This window comes from Myotis daubentonii, chromosome 2 (genome assembly GCF_963259705.1).
Source record: "Myotis daubentonii chromosome 2, mMyoDau2.1, whole genome shotgun sequence".
Taxonomy (NCBI): Eukaryota; Metazoa; Chordata; class Mammalia; order Chiroptera; family Vespertilionidae; genus Myotis; species Myotis daubentonii.
This window is the reverse complement of record NC_081841.1, coordinates 124,052,711-124,070,625: the sequence shown is the minus strand read 5'-3', so window position 1 is coordinate 124,070,625 and position 17,915 is coordinate 124,052,711. Positions and strand designations below refer to the sequence as shown.

At 38.1% G+C, this 17,915-nt stretch overlaps 1 protein-coding gene across 1 annotated transcript; it reads left to right on the top strand.

The window, feature by feature from the left end:
* Positions 1-15,343: 15,343 nt before the first annotated feature.
* LOC132228289 (thioredoxin-dependent peroxide reductase, mitochondrial-like) lies at positions 15,344-16,889 on the top strand. Its single transcript, XM_059684453.1, has one exon. It carries the CDS (start codon positions 15,367-15,369, stop codon positions 16,138-16,140), a length of 774 nt encoding a protein of 257 aa, XP_059540436.1. The 5' UTR covers positions 15,344-15,366; the 3' UTR covers positions 16,141-16,889.
* The last annotated feature ends 1,026 nt before the right edge of the window (positions 16,890-17,915 follow it).

Sequence of the window (17,915 nt, the reverse complement as noted above, 5' to 3'; positions counted from 1 at the left end):
AGCCAGCAGGGCATTATCTCCCGAGGGGTCCCAGACTGGGAGAGGGCACAGGCCAGGCTGAGGGACACCCTCCCCTTCCCCCTGAGTGCACAAATTTTTGTGCACCGGGCCTCTAGTTTTTTATAAGCCTTTTGGCCATCTGTATGTCCAATTTAGAGAGGTGTCTATTTAGGTCTTTTGCCCATTTTTTAATTGGATTCTTTTTATCTTCCTTTTGTTAAATTGTATGAGTTCCCTATAAATTTTGGAGGTTAACCCCTTATCAGGTGTATCATTGGCAGATATGTTCTCCCACACAGTGGGCTCCCTTTTCATTTTGTTGATGATGGTTTCTTTAGTTGTGCAGAAGCTTTTTATTCTGATATATTTCCATTTGTTTATTTTCTCCTTAGTTTCCTTTGCCCTAGGAGATGTATCCACAACATATTGCTATGAGAGATGTCTGAGATTTTTCTGCCTGTGGTACTTTCTAGAATTTTTATGGTTTCCAAACTTACATGTAAGTCTTTTATCCATTTTGAGTTTATTCTTGTGTGTGGTGTAAGTTGGTGGTCTAGCTTCATTTTTTTGCATGATCTGTCCAATTTTTTCAAGGCCATTTATTAAAGAGACTGTTTTGTTTCCGTTTATGCTCTTTCCTCCTTTGTCAAATATTAATTCAGAGTAATGGCTTGGGTCGATTTATGGAGTCTCTGTTCTGTTCCATTGATCTATATGCCTATTCTTGTGCCAGTACCAGGCTGTTTTGATTACAATGGCTCTATAGCAGTGGTTCTCAACTGTCCTAATACCACGACCCTTTAATACAGTTCCTCATGTTGTGGTGACCCCCAACCATAAAAGTATTTTTGTTGCTACTTCATAACTGTAATTTTTTAAAAAATATATTTTATTGATTTTTTACAGAGAGGAAAGGAGAGGAATAGAGAGTTAGAAACATCGATGAGTGAGAAACATCGATCAGCTGCCTCCTGCAAACCCCCTACTGGGGATGTGCCCATAACCAAGGTACATGCCCTTGACCTGAATCGAACGTGGGACCCTTTGGTCGGCAGGCCAACACTCTATCCATTGAGCCAAACGGGTTAGGGCCATAACTGTAATTTTTCTACTGTTATGAATCATAATATAAATATCTGATATGCAGGATGGTTTTAGGCGACCCCTGTGAAAGGGTCGTTCGACCCCAAAGGGGTCGCGACCCACAGGTTGAGAACCGCTGCTCTATAGTATAACTTGATATCTGGTATTGTGATTCCTCCAAACTTGCTCTTTTTTTTCAAGATTGCTGCAGCTATTCGAGGTCTTTTATGGTTCCATATAAATTTTTGGAGTGTTTGTTCTAGATCTGTGAAATATGCTATTGGTATTTTAGTAGGGATTGCATTGAATCTGTAGATTGCCTTGGGTAGGATGGACATTTTAATGATGTTGTTTCTACCATTCCATGAACACTATGTATTCTCCCACTTGTGTATATCTTCCTCTATCTTTTTTTTTTATGTTGTAGTTTTCTGAATACAAAGCTTTTTACCACCTTGGTTAAGTTTATTCCTAAGTATCTTAATTTTTTTGTTGCAATGGTAAATGGGATTGTTTGTTTAGTTTCTCTTTTTGAGAATTCATTATTGGTGTATAGAAAAGCCCTCAATTTTTGGATGTTGATTTTGTATCCAGCTACATTGGCAAATTCATTTAATAAATAAATAAATTTTTGGTGGAGTCTTTAGGGTTTTCTATGTACAATGTCATGTTATCTGTAAACAATGACCATTTTACTTCCTCCTTTCCAATTTGGATGCCTTTTATGTCTTCTTGTTTGATCACTGTGGCTAGAACTTCCAGTACCATGTCAAATAAGAGTGGTAGAAGCAGATATCTCTGCATTGTTCCTGTTCTTAGGGGGAATGATTTTAGTTATTACCCATTGAGCATGAAGTGTGCTGTAGGTTTGTCATATATGGCCTTTATCTTGTTGAGATCTTCTCCCTCTATTTCCACTTTGTTGAAAGTTTTTATCAAAAAAGAGTGTTCGGTTTTGTCGAATGCTTTTTCTGAATCAATTGATATGATCATGTGGTTTTTGTCTTATAATCTGTTAATATGCAGTATCACATTTATTGATTTGTGGATTTTATACCAGCCTTTCATCTGCAGAATAAATCTCACTTAGTCATGGTGTATTATGTTTTTAATGTATTGCTGGATCTGATTTGCTAAAATTTTGTTGAGGATTTTAGCATCTATGTTTATCAGGGATATTGGCCAGTAATTCTATTTCTTCCTTGTGTCTTTATCTTGTTTTGGAATTTGTATAAAGCTGGCCTCATAAAAGACCTTTGAAGTGTTTATTCCTCTTGGATTTCTTTGAATAGTTTGAGGAAGATGGATATTAATTCTTCTTTGAATGTTTGGTAAAACTCCCCTGTGAAGCTATCTGGGCCAGGACTTTTGTTTGCTGGTTTATTTATTTATTTTTTTTATTACTGTTTCTATTTACTCAGTTGTTATGGGCTTATTCAGGTTTTCTTATTCATCTTGATTCAGTTTTAGGAGATTGTATGTTTCTAGGAATTTTTCCATCTCATTCACATTGTCCAGTTTGTTGGCATATAGTTGTTCAGAATATTTGCTTAAAATCCTTTGTATTTCTAGGGTATCAGTGGTTACTTCTTCACTTTTGTTCCTACTTTTATTTATTTGGGTCATCTCTCTTTGTTTCTTGGTGAGTCTGACTTACAGTTAATCAATCTTGCTTATCTTTTCAAAGAACCAGCTCCTGGTTTCATTGATGTGTGTGTGTGTGTGTGTGTGTGTGTTTTGTTTTTTGTCTCTATGTCATTTATTCTGCTCTAATCTTTATTATTTCCTTCCTTCTACTTACTCTGTGTTTTTATGTTGTTCTCTTTCTAGTTCTTTAAGTTGTAGGGCTAAATAGTTTATTGTTAATTTTTATTGTTTTTTGAGGTAGGTCTGTAGTGCTATGAACTGCCCTTTCAGGAATGCTTTTGCTGTGTCTCATAGATTTGGGGTTTTTGTGTGTTCATTTTCATTTGTTTCCAGGAAGTTCTTGAAATTTTTCTTGATCTCATTGGTAACCCATTCATTGTTTAATAACATCCTATTTAGCCTCCATGTATTTGAATATTTGGGGATATTTTTACTGTAGTTGATTTCTAATTTCATTCCATTGTGATCTAATAAGATGCTTGATATTATGTCAATCTTCTTGAGCTTGTAGAGATTTATTTTGTGTCTTAACGTGTGGTCTATCTTTGTGAATGACCCATTTGCACTTGAGAAGAATATATATTCTGTAGCTTTGGGGTGAAATGTTCTATAAATGTCAATTATATCCATTTGACACAATGTGTCCTTTAGGGTCACTATTTCCTTGTTAATTTTTTGTCAGGAGATCTATCCAGTGAAGTCAGCAGGGTGTTAAATTTCCCTCCTATGACTGTATTGCTGTTGATTTCTCCATTAAATTCCTACAGAAGTGTTTTTGTGCTCCTATATTGGGTGCATATATGTTTACCAGGGTTATATCCATTTTGATCCCTTTAGTATTAAGTAGTGACCTTTGTTGTCTCTTGTGATGGCCTTCATTTTGAAGTCTATTTTGTCAGATATGAGTATTGCTAACCCAGTTTTTTTTTCCTTTTCCATTTGTATGGAAAAAAATTTCCCATCACTTCACTCTCATCCTGTGTGAGTCTTTTGTTCTTAGGTGGGTCTCTTGTGTACAGCCTATAATTAGGTCATGTTTTTGTAGCCATTCAGCTACTGTATGTCTTTTGATTGGACCATTAATCATTTACATTTTAGGTTTTTCTTGATAGCTACTAATTTATTGCCATTTTAATTCTGCATGCCTATGTTTCTCTCTCTATTTCTTCTCATTACAGCAGTCCCTTTAGCATTTCTTGCAGTGCTGGCTTGTGGTGACTAATTCCTTTAGCCTTTTTTGTCTGGGAAGCTCTTTATTCATCCGTCTATTTTGAATGATAGCCTTTCAGGATATAGTAATCTTTGTTTTAGATACTTGCTTTCCATTACCTTGAGTACTTCATGTCATTCCCTTCTGGCCTGTAGAGTTTCTGATGAGAAATCAAATGACAGCCTTATGGGCGCTCCTTTGTAGGTAACAAATTGCTTTTCTCTTGCTGCCTTTAAGATGCTCTCTTTGTCTTTATTTTTTTTTTTTGGCATTTTAATTATGATGTGTCTAGGCATGGGCCTGTTTGAGTTCTTCGTGTTTGGGACTCTCTGTGTCTCCTGAACTTGTGTGACTTTTTCCTTTACCAGGTTAGGAAAGTTTTCTGTCATTATTTCTTCAAACACATTCTCTATCCTTTGCTCACTTTTTTTTCTTCTGGCACACTTACTATGGGAATACTGTTATTTTTCATGTTGTCCCACAGCTGTCCTCCTGTTTTTTAATTTTTTTTTTTTTTTTTTGGTTCTCTGGTTGAGTGACTTTTTTCTACATTGTCTTCTAATTCACTGATTAGATCCTTAGCTTTCCTTCATCTTCTGTGTATTCCTTCAAATATGTTCTTTATTAGTTCAATGTAATTCTTTATTTCTGACTGTTCTTTTCTCATAGTGACTATATCTTTTCTCATGCTGTTGAGCATCTTTACCATAATTACTCTGAACTCTATATCAGATACATTTCTTATCTCTGCTTCATTTATCTCTTATTCTGGAGAATTATCTTGTTCTTTCATTTGTTTTGTTTGTTTTTTGTCTCCTCTGTTTGGCTTTGTGACTATGTATTAATTAGATCTGCTACGCCTCTCAATCTCTAGTGTAAGACAGTGTCAAACTGTTTCTGACTAATTAGATCAGGCAAAGACTCAAAGCCTCCAGAGACTGTCTCTGCTTGCAGACTGATTGAATTCAGTTTTAAGTAGCCCTTAGTCAATTCTCCACAGGTGTGGGGAGAGTTTTTCCAACAGGATGGGTCAATTGCTTCTGTCTGGAGGCTAATTGTTATTAACGGGCCTCAGAAATTCCACATGTGGGGCAAGGTGTTTTCCAATAGGGTGGGACAACAGTCTTTCCCCCAGGCAAAACCACCTGCATAGCAAATGTCTGCATTAGAAAGATGACCTCTTCAGTGTGAGGGAATGACTTAGCACAGGTAACTGGGGTGGATACTTTCTGAGCTCTAACCCCAGAGCCCTCTGGCCTGGCTTCTGTTCACACAGTCCAGTCCACTCTGCCCTCCCTCTGCCAGAGCACAAGGTGAGTGGCTACTCATGAAATTTTTTGTGTTGGCCTTTTAAGAGGGTGGCTGCATTTCCAGCCATCTGACCCTGGCAGACAGCAACCCAGCTGCTTTTTACAACCAGATGTTTTGTGGGCACCTTTCTCAGTTCTAGTGCTCTCTGCTGGGGAGCCCAGCTTGGGGATTAGACCCCAGAGTTCTCAGTAGCAACACCCCACAGCTGAGATATCTCTCTCCAGAACTTCAGCTGCTCTCTGTGGGAGCCAGACCAGTCCCCTTTGCTCCTCCCCATTCCTACCAGTCTCTACACAGTCTCCACTTTCCATTGTTGGTTATCAGGATTTTCTATAGCTAGTCTTCAGTTGATTATTCAGGATTTTTTTTTTGTGTGTGTGTGTGTGTTGTATTTTAGTTATAATTCCAGTTTTGTCCTTGGAGAATATCTGTGTAACATCTACTTACTCTGCTGCCAATTTTAATCTCCTGGTTGCTCTCTTTTTAATCCTTCAAGTTGTAGGGTTAAAAGTTTTTCTTGTTTGTTTGTTTGTTTCTTGTTTTCTTTTTAGGTAGGCCTGAACTTCTCTCTCATGATTGCTTTCACTGTGTCCCATAGATTCTGGATTGTTGTGTTTTTATTGTCATTTGTTTGCAGGATGTTTTTTTAAATTTCTTCTTTGACCTTTGGTAACCCATTTATTGTTTAATCGCATGCTATTTAGTGACCATGTGTTTGATTATTTTTGAGTGTTTTTATTGTAGTTGATTTCTAATTTTATGCCACTGTGATCTGATAAGATGCTTAATATGATTTCAATCTTCTTGAATTTGTAGATACTTAGCCTGTGAACCAACATTTTGTCTGTCTTTGAAAATGTCCCATGTGCACTTGAGAAGAATGTGTATTCTGTAGTTTTGGGGTAAAATGTTCTGAAGATGTCAACTAGTTCCATCTGATTCAGTGAATCATTAAAGATTGCTGTTTCCTTGTTGATTTTTTGTCTAGATTTATCCAGTGATGTCAATGGGTATTAAAGCCTCCTACTATGGTTGTAATGCTGTTAATATCTCCCTTGATATTTTCCAGAAGTTTATTTTTAATGTATTTGGATACTCCTAATTTGAGTACGTGTATGTTTACCAGATGTAAATCCTCTTGTTGTATCGATCCCTTTAGTATTATAAAGTGGATTTCCTTATCTCTTGTTATGGCCTTCACTTTGAGTTCTATTTTTTCAGATATAAGTATTTCTACCCCAGTTTCTTTTTCATTTCCATTTGCCTGAAAAAAATTTCCCATCCCTTTACTTTCAGTCTGTGTGAATCCTTTGTTCTGAGGTGTCTGTTGTAGATAGCATATTTATGGGTCATGTTTTCTTATCCACTCAGCTACCTATGTCTTTTGATTGGAGCATTTTATCCATTTCCATTTAAGGTTATTATTGATAGGTACTTGTTTGTTGCCATTTTTATTCTTTATCCCTGTGTTCCTCCCTCTCTTTCTATTTCTTCTTCTTACAATAGTTCCTTTAGGATTTCTTGAATTGTTGGTTTGGTGGTAATAAACTCCTTCAACGTTTTTTGGTCTGTGAAGCTCCTTTCACCTTCAGTTTTGAATGATAGCCTTTCTGGATAGAGCAGTCTTGGATTCAGTCCCTTGCTTTTCATTACTCTGTATACTTCATGCCACTCCCTTCTGGCCTGATGTGTTTTTGTTGAGAACTCAGTTGATAGTCTAATTGGAGATTCCTTGTAGATAACTTTCTGTCTCTCTCAGAAGCCTTCAAGATTCTTTCTTTGTCTTTAACATTTACCATTTTAATTATGGTGTGTCTTGGTGTGGGTCTTTTTGGGTTCATCTTCATTGGGATTCTCTGTGCTTCTTGCACTTGTGTGACTTTTTTCTTCCCTAAGTCAGGGAAGTTTTCTGTCATTATTTCTTCAAGCAGGTTTCCTACTCCTTGCTCCTCTTTTTGTAGTTCTGGCACCTCTATTATGCAGATGTTGCTTTGTTTCATGTTGTCCCAAAGCTCTCTTAAACTCTCCTCCTGCTTTTTATTTTTTTTTCAATTGCTGCTCTGATTGGGTGTTTTTGCTACCCTATCCTCTAACTTGCTGTTTGGGTCTTCAGCTTCTAGTCTACTGTTGAAACCTTCCAGGGTGTTCTTTATCGCAGCTATGTCACTCTTTATTTCCTCTTGATTCTTATCCTATCCATGTTGGTGTTTTTCTCATTCAACTTCTTATAATTCTCATGGAATTGCTTGTAATTCTGTCAGATGTTTAAGCATTCTTATAACCATTACTTTTAATTCTTTATCTGACAAATTACTTGCCTCCATTTTATTTAGTTCTTTTTCTGGTGATTCCTCTTTTTCTTTCTTTTGGGAACTGTTTTTTTTTTTCTTTGTCTCCCCATTTTTGTTGTCCCTTAGTATTTGTTTCTATGTCTTAGATTAAACTGCTATGCCACCCAGACTTTTTTGGGTTGGTCTTATGTAGTAAATGTTTTCTGTGACCCAGTGGTGCAGTCTTTCAGGTCTCCTGGGCTGGGTATTCTAGGGTGACTCCCTGCTTGAAATATTTGGGTTCTCCTGATGTAGTTGGATCTTGAATGTTATTGTCCCATTTGTGGATGGTCTCCTCACAGATTGTCTGACTATGTGGTTCACTCCTGACCTTATCATGCAAGCTGTTGTGGATGTGCTTGGGGTCCTAGCTCCAGAGGCCATGGTCCCCTGTGTGGTCCCACTGGGATGCAACTCATTGCAAGGTCCTGGATCCCATGGCATGGGTCCCTTGCAAGGACCCCCTCTGTGAGGGTTTGGGGTGGTGTCTAAGGCCAGTCTGGGTGGTAGTGAGGCTACACTCCTATCCACCATGGCTCCCCGCTTCAAGATAGCATGCTTTCTCCCATTTTCAATATTTCTGTGGCAAAAGTAGGTTTACAGATGGGAATTTGCAAAACAGAATTTATTGTTGTATTTTTATTTATTAATTATTGTATTATTTTCCATATGAACAACTGTAAACCTACTTTTCCCTTCCCTGTAGCAGCAATGCTTACATAAATCAAGTAAATGTGTTCCAAAGACACATCTAATTTAACAAAATCTTATTAGTAATGATAAACCCAACTTTTGTGTGTGTGTGTGTGTGTGTGTGTGTGTGTGTGTTGCGGAGTTTACTATGTCCTAAAGTTTCTCTAGGTATCAGGACTTTTAATCATGTGGTGGAATTATTGAGATTTCCATTTTACAGATGCAGAAACTGAAATATAAATAGGTTAAGCTATTTTTTTCAAGGTCCCACAGCTGATTAACAACCTTAGAATTTCTGGGACTAAAATTCATGATTATAATCTTTGTCTCTGTTGATACATTGTCAAAATGTAGCTACTTAGATTCTGCCAGCCCAGAGTGCTACAGTGCTATATGCCAAAATGTTAAGTTCAATTCTAAATTTAGGGTCAAATTGGTAATGAGTTTTCTGCCTTCTACCATGATTAGAATTCTTGAAATGTTTTTTTTGTCATGTTTTGTTTCTCAATTTGTAAATGTTGATTTTGAGAGGATGTTAGGCTTTGATTTTCCATTTCACCTAGCTAGCTCAAAAAGAGGATTTCCTTCTCTTTTTGGAACAAGTAATACATTGAATATTCATAATAAAACTTAGCAGTGACAAGAGAAATCATTAACTTCATGAACACAAAACATGGTCTGGCAGGGAAGGAAGTCTGGGCTTGAGTGCAGACGCCAGCGTACTCACAGAATGTCATACAAACCCCATTGTCTACTTACAAGAAGAGACAAGGTATCTCTTGAAGCCTGCTATGTACTGAGATAGGAGATTCAAACACTCTGATAAAAAAAAAAAAAAACTGAGACTCAAAGAGATCATGTAGGTGGCCTCAGATCATATAGTTGGTAAGTACTGGAACTCAGATTTAAACCCACATCAGTCTATCTCCAAAAATGTGTACTTTTATTTTATATCATGATAACTACTTTTAGATTACTGATATCCCACTAAAATTTAAGAAGTGTGTTTCTCAGCACCCGGAAACTCATTTGCCAACATCTCCTATAATCTGATAATAATGTTGTGGGTTAGTAATCAAGAGACTGTAGAATGAGGTGCCTGAGTGAAGATGCAGAAGTCCTACTGTTGGATGAGAATCAAGTCTACTTCCAGCAGCATGATTTTGGGTACATTCTTTGACCCATGGGTTTGATAGGGAAGGGATACACAATAAGAATAGGATCACAGTTGATTAATAGCTATTCACTGCACTTAGATATTTTTCCTTATAGACCAAGAGAAACTGTGGAGGATGTGTTACAAGACAAAAGATTGTTTGAGAGGATTAAAATAAGATAATACATATAAAATGCTTAAGACAGGACCTTACAAATGGTAAGTGCTCAATAAAAATTATTAATATTTATTATAATTAAATAGTACGGTAAAGAATGCTGCTTAAATTATCAGTGTGAAACTGGATCATTGTTACTAGAGGATTAGAGAATACTTCTCTAAGCCCTATCCTCTTCAATGGTGTAATAGTGACCCGAGTGAGGGTGTGTATATGAAATCATCACATTTAGGGAAAAAGAAAGCTGGGATGTGTAGTGAAGACATGTGTGATAGAGTCAGATCCAGAAATCCTGAGCAGCAGATGGTATTTAGTTGCATTAAAAGGCTGCCAACAGCTCAGTGACTTAAACAAGCAGTCATTTATTTTCAGCTGATTTCAGCTGTAGGCTGGGTGCTTGAATTGGGACAGCTGTGCTGCATGTGTCTCATTTTCTTCTTGGGATCAGCAGCCATCACAGACATAGCCTTCTCATTGTAATGGTCCAATCACAAGCATACAAGTCCAGTCACAGAAACACTACTCAAGATTCTTTTGTTCTCATGTCTGTTAACATGCCATTGACCAAAGCAAGTTGAATGGCCAAGCTGAAGACTAAAGAATGACACTAAGTCCTAACCAGATTGGCTCAGTGGATAGAGCGTCGTCCTGTGGACCTAACGGTCCCCGGTTCGATTCCGGTTCGATTCCGGCATGTACCTTGGTTGCAGGCACATCCCCAAATGGAGATGTGCAGGAGGCAGCTGATTGATGTTTCTCTCTCATCAATGTTTCTAACTCTCTATCCTTCTCCCTTCCTCTCTGTAAAAAAATCAATAAAATATTTTTTTAAAAAAAGAATGACACTAAGTCCACAGAGTGAAGGCAGTGCAAAATTAATGGTAAATGATACACAGAACACTGAAGAATCAAAACGATTAGTGCAATCTAATATGGGCTGAATCTAATGAAACAACATGTACCATGGCTAAATTTAAAGTTTTTGATTTGGGTCCCAATTTTATCCCAGGAAGACAAGCCTAAGCAGCAGCATCTGTACGAAAGATGTGGTTGCCACCGTATTTCATATAAGTAAGAACCCCATACAATTTATCACCCCAACTGGGGCGCTTGAGAGTAAAATGATCATTATTAATAGTTTTGCCAAGATAGAATAACTGGAGATTGTCCTGGGTAAAGCAGGACCAATAATCACCCTATATTTAGCTAATATATTGATATGGGAATCAAAAAAAATAAAGTATGCTTAGGCTGAATTACTAGATGTAATATTCAGAGGATGAAGAAGATAGCTCTGCTTTCCTTTGTACTGGTCTGACCACATCTGGAGTATTGTATTCAGACCTGAACTTTAAAACTTATTGATTATTCCTGGGTTTCGGCACAAAACAACAACAAAACAAAACAAAACAAAACAAAACCAACTTATTGATTATTGTAGTAGTCTGATTTCTCCAGAGAAATAGAACCAATAGGATATTTATATTTTGAAACATATATATTTAAAATATATATTATAGGAATCTGCTTATGGAATTTTGGAGGTCAAAAAGTTCCATGATATGTAATTGGCAAGCAGGAGAATGAGGAAAACCAGTGGTCTAATTCATTCTGAATCTGAAAGCTTGAGAACCATTTCAAGTTTCAAATGGATACCTAAGGCTTGAGAACCAAGAGTGTTGATATATGAAGGCAAGAGGATGATAATGGATGTCCACAGAGAACAAATTTGCCTTTTCTCCAGCTTTTTTAATACCATTCAGGGCCTCCAGGGAATAGGTGATGTCTGTCCACTTTGATGAGGACCATCTTCTTTACTTAGACCAATTCAAATGCTAATCTCTTCTCTAAACACCCTGAACAGACATTCCAGAAATGATGTTTAACCAAATACCTGGGTATCCTTTAGTCTAGCCAAGTTGGCGTATAAAATTAATCATCACAATCATGTTTAGAAGATAAATGAGAGTGGTGAAGAGTGTAGTGACCTTGTCAGATAAATCTTGATTAAAAGAACTACTCATGGGAGATGTAATGTCTGTATTAAAAAATATGAAGGTCTGTTATATAAAAAAAATTGGACATATGTGGTTTATTTCATAGGTTACCCCTTAGACATATGGAAAGAATATTGAAATTTGAATAAGAAGAACCATGTCTTGCCACTACTTACCACTTGTATGACCTTGGCTAAGCCATGCCATTTCTCTGAATCTCAATTTCCTTATTTGTAAAGAAGCAATAACATGAAGATTGAAAGAGAATGTGTGACCATTCTTTACAAATTATAAAGTGCTAAACAATTTTGGCATGATGAGCTTTGGACTCAAGTCCAAGTTTTGTTTATTTGTTTGTTTGTTTTTTAAAGAGAGTGGAAGGGTAGGGGAGAGACACAGAAAGAGAAACATCAGTGTGAGAGAAACACATTGAGTAACTGCCAGGGCTGCAGATTGAGCCTGCAGCGAGGTACATGCCCTTGACCAGAATCGAACCTGACCCTTCAGTCTGCAGGCTGATGCTCTAACCACTGAGCAAGTCGGCCAGGGCTCAAGTCTAATTAAGAAAATAGACTCAAGAGTCAAAATAGCTGCCTCAGAAGGTGATGAGACATGTAAGTTGGTTGAAAATCACTGGGGATCTCTGGCAAAGATGTTGTAGAGAGGTTTCAAGAGCCATGTGAGTCTTCAATCTGATTATCACGAAGGTCCCTTTCACTCCAGGCATTCTGTGATTCTGCTGAAAAAGAGAGTGCCAATTGTACAAAGAGAAAGCATTGGTTAGACACTGATCTAATCTGTGGTCTGGAATGGAGATTCGGGACACCGGAATGAATAGTCTTAAAAAGAGCTGGAATGTTATCACCCTGGCAACCTTTAGTGTTATTAGACAGTGTCAATACTCTTATATGAGGGTCTCTCTTAAGTCAGAAATACATCCATTGGTGCTTCTGCTATTCCACTTAAAATGTCACCTTTATTTTCAAGACCCATTCCAAGGAGTAAATGTAAGTTACAGAAGCAGGTTAGATGACACTGTGGTGAACAGAAGCCAATACAACTCATTTAAAGAGGAGAAACCACTTCTTAATCTAGGCTAATTATTGACCATTGTTATTTAAGAAAATGGGTCATGTATTCCCAGATATTCCAATTGGCAACAGAATTCAGAAATCTGGAGTGTTAGTAAAATCTCCCAATGTCAACAATATTTTAAATGCTAAAATTATTTATTAGAATACATTTAAACTTGATGAAATACATATTACATCAATAATACCATATTAGAGATGAGGAAAGCAAAACATAGACTGGTGAGAAACTTGTCCAGCATCAAGTAAATAGGATTTGAACCCAAGTTGGTGATGTTCCAATCTAATCTGTCATTAGACCTTTTTGTTTACTTGAACTCCCAATAAAAGAAGAGCATTTTATTTACAAACTGCTTAAAATTTAATAAAATGTTTTCACACACGTCATCTCACGTTTTCTCAGAACTAACATTTGAGTTAAGTGGGCTCATGATCATTCCTAAATAATACTAAATAAATACTAATACTTTAAGTCCCTTACTTCATAGTTGGTTTAGCTACATTATAGCATCACCCATTCGCTGAAAAAAGATAGGATAAGTGCTCAAAGAAAGGCTACTTTGTATGCAGAGATGCCCCTGCTGCTTAAATTACACCCTGGCTTTTCTCTTTAGTGTGTATTTAATAATGTCAGTGTCATTTTGTGGGAGGACTGGCATAAGTTTAATGGTTTGGGAGAAAACCAACTAGAAAAACTAACTCCAATTATGCTGGGAAAGGAGAACTACAGGAGAATGTTCACGTTATCATCTGAATGACATTTGTGTGAGGGAAGATGATATTTTTCTCCCGTTAAACAATCTCCAAACAAACAAAAAAAACAACATTTGATATATAGGGTGTCCCCCCAAAAATGTATACACACACTTTGAATAATTATGAAGCCAGTGTTTATTAAAATACATTTCATTTACAAAATTGAGCTATCAGTTGTTAAAGTGTGTATATATTTTCTGGGACATCCTGTATTTTGAAACAGTATGGAGCCCATATTCCTCACAGCTTGCCTAGGGTTTTTACCAAGTGTTGGTGCCCTGTTAAGCTGATATCATGTCTGCTTTTCTTATAAAGGAAAATTGTAGCATTTCACATTTTTATATCTTTCTATTGGAAAATAAGTGTAGATTTAAGGCATGTGTTGTTTCTGTGTGCCTAACCTGCTCCTATATAGATTTCATAGTGGCCTTTATTTCTGATTTTCTTATCCTATAAAGATCAGGCTAGGGTGAGGCTATGGCTGCCTTATTCTGAGTTACAATGGCATGCAGAAGCTGTAAAATACCCACTATGTGTTCATAACAACATTTGAAATGGATTCAGTTGGGAAAATAGTACTTAAGACATTTTTTGAAGTCAGGTTAGATTTCTTCACACTAAATTCTACGAAGTGTGTGTGTGTGTTGCCACTTTTGGTAAGTAAAAGGATTCTTGAATGAATATTGGCATTCTTTCTTGATCACTTGGGCAATTACAAATCTTAGACTTTTAATATGTGGGGAATAATTTTAAAAGCATCCCATATAATAAAGAGGTAATATGCAAATTGACCATCAAGCCCTCACACAAGATGGCTGCTCCCATGTCATAACAAGATGGCCACCACAAGATGGCGAGAAGGGGAGGGCAGTTGAGGGTGACCAGGCCAGCAGGGGAGGGCAATTGGGGGGAATCAGGCCTACAGAAGAGGGCAGTTGGGGGCATCCAGGCTGGCAGGGGAGGGCAGTTGGTGGCAACTGGGCCATCAGGGGAGCAGTTAGGCATCGATCAGGCTGGCAGGGGAGTGGTTAGGGGGCAATCAGGCTTGCAGGCAGGTGAGTGGTTGGGAGGCAGCAGTTCCAGGTTGTGAGAGGGATGTCCAACTTCCTGTTTAGGGACCTGTCCTAAACAGACAGTCGGACATCCCCCAAAGGGTCCCAGATTGGAGAGGGTGAAGGCTGGGCTGAGGGCCTCTAGTTAACAATAATCAACTTTGTTGTCATTTAAGCTTCTTATACACTGTATTCAAATGATGAAATATTATTTAACCACTAAAAACTATGTACTAAGGTAGCAGCTGCTTGTGTAGCCCGCACCCATCCAAGGAACAGCAGCCTCCTGATCAGCACACCCTCTGTCTGAGGAACAGCAGCTGTGTGTGAAGCCTTCCTACATCAGCCAGAGGAGCCACCACAGCTGTGAACATCACCCACCAGAGGAGCTGCTACCAACTGAGGAGCAGCTGCTACCACAACCGCCCAAGGAGCAACCGCAGCCCGAGGAGCCACTGCCACCCAAGAAGCAGCCACTGAACGACTCAACATCTAGATATGGCAGTATGATCAAGCGTGGGTAGACAAAGAAACCCCCAAAGGAAAGAAAAGGAGGACTCACCAGAAAAGCCGCTAAGTGATACAGAGGCATGCAACATGACAGAAAAAGAATTCAGATTCAGGGTCCTAGAGTGCATAAACCAGATGGAGGAAAAAATCAACAACTTATGCAAGAAGCAAGAAGAAAGAGATGAAAAAAATCAATAAATTAAGTAAGAACCAAGAAGAAATGAAGTGTGATATAGCTTCAATAAAAAACACCATTGAAAGTTTCAACAGTAGACTAGGAGAAGCAGAGGATGGAATTAGCGAATTAGAAGACAGGGAAACAGGCTCCCCGCCGCTCCCGCGTGCACTGAAGATGGCAGTCGCAGTGGGAAGGTTGCTCCGGGCCACGGTTGCCCGACATGCGAGTGCCATTCCTTGGGGCATCTCTGCCTCTGCAGCCGTTAGGCCTGCTGCTTCTCGAAGGACAGGCTTGACCAATGTATTATGGCCTGCTTCCAGTCAAGCAAAACTTGCCTTCAGCACCAGCTCCTCGTATCGCGCTCCCGCCGTCACCCAGCACGCGCCCTATTTTAAGGGCACAGCCATGGTCAATGGAGAGTTCAAAGAACTAAGCCTTGATGACTTTAAGGGGAAATATTTGGTGCTCTTCTTCTATCCTCTGGATTTCACCTTTGTGTGTCCCACAGAAATCGTTGCTTTCAGTGACAAAGCCAATGAGTTCCGCGATGTGAACTGTGACGTTGTCGCCGTTTCTGTGGACTCCCACTTCAGCCATCTTGCCTGGATCAACACCCCGAGGAAGAATGGCGGTTTGGGCCACATGAACATCCCACTGTTGTCAGATTTGACTAAGCAGATTTCCCGAGACTACGGTGTGCTGTTAGAAGGTCCTGGTCTTGCACTAAGAGGTCTCTTCATCATTGACCCCAATGGAGTCATCAAGCATTTGAGTGTCAATGATCTCCCGGTGGGCCGAAGCGTGGAAGAGACCGTCTGCCTGGTGAAAGCATTCCAGTTTGTGGAAGTCCATGGAGAAGTCTGCCCAGCAAATTGGACCCCAAATTCTCCTACGATCAAGCCGCATCCAACTGCTTCCAAAGAATACTTTGAGAAGGTAAATCAGTAGATCATCTCACGTACACCTGCAGCTTCTCAATAGAACCACAGTTGGAGTTCATTTTTAGCATCTCGAAGATGATTATGTGTAGAAAGCAAAAATCAATTATGTTTGCATTCATAAGTAATATTCTATAAATGTTTTGTTTTTGTAACGTTGGCTAAGGCTTTTTAAACATGGTTAGTTACTAACATGAGTCCTTTATTGGTAACTTCTTGATGGCTAGCTAGTTTATAGACTGCCTAGTTCACCTGTTTCTTTGATCATGTCTTCAATAAGAAACTCTCTCCTTAGCCTTACCTGAACCTGTGTACACCAGTGTAGGACAAGTAGCGAAAGCCTCTGATCAAGAGTCCTGAAATTTTCTTTCTGAATTTCTTTGTATTAAACTGATTTTTTTTTAAGGTAACAAGATCATAGCTTTAAGTTTTAGTATTAGCAGTCTAATGTAACTCTTGGAGTGGAGATATATTTGATTGAAACAATGTGAATCATGTATTTAAAAAAAACAGTGGCAAAGTGAACTAACTGATCAGCATGCTCCTCATCCCTGAGATTTGTAGTTTCAATAGTTATTTTGTTTATTTTATTTGTTAGCTGACTTAGTGTCTGCATACATTTCTAAATATTGATTGAAGGTAATTATAGGGGATATTTATTTAATCCAGGAATTGCATTTTGAAATCATTGTAATTATATTTTCTGAGGCACTCAATGTAAAGCATATAATAAAAAAAAAAGAAGACAGGGAAACAAAACACACCCAAACTGAACTGCAATTGGAGAAAAAAATTAAAAGACAGGAGGAGAGCCTAAGGGAGCTATGGGACAACATGAAACAAAACAACAGAAAAATAATAGGGGTGCCAGAACAACAGAAAAAGGAAGAAAGGTTAGAAAACCTATTTGAAGAAATAATATCAGAAAACTTCCCAGAGGTGGGGAAGAAAAAAAATCACACAACCACAGAGTCCCAAACAAGGTGAACCCGAAAAGACCCACACCAAGACACATCATAATTACCATGGCAAATGTTCAGGACAAACAGAGAATTTTAAAGGCTGCAAGAGAGAGACGGAAAGTTATAATCAAGGGATCTCCCATTAGATTATCAAATGATTTCTCAACAGAAACACATCAGGCCAGAAAAGAATGGACACAAATTTACAAAGTGATGCAAAGCAAAGAACTGAATCCAAGACCACTCTATCCAGCAAGGCTATCATTCAAAATTGAAGGGGAAATAAGAAGCTTCACAGACAAAAAAAGGCTAAGGGAGTTTATCACCACCAAGCCAGCAATGCAAGAAATGCTAAAGGGACTGGTAAAAAAGAAGAAGAAAAAAGCTCAGAAAGAAAACAGCCACACAAAAAAAGAAATGGCTACAAACAAGTACCTTTCAATAATAACTTTAAACGTTAATGGACTAAATGCTCCAACCAAAAGACATAGAGTGGCTGAATGGATAAAAAATATGACCCATATATTTGCTGTCTACAAGAGACCCACCTCAGAAGAAGGGACTAACACAGACTGAAAGTGAAGGGATGGAAAAATATCTTTCAGGCAAATGTAAATGAAAAAAAATCTGGGGTAGGAATACTTATATCGGACAAAATAGACCTCAAAGTGAAGGCCATAACAAGAGATAAGGAAGGCCACTTCATAATACTAAAGGGATCAATACAACAAGAAGATATAACCCTGATAAACATATATGCACCCAATGCAGGAGCACCCAAATACATAAAAAAAATTCCTGGAAGATATCAAAGGAGAGATTG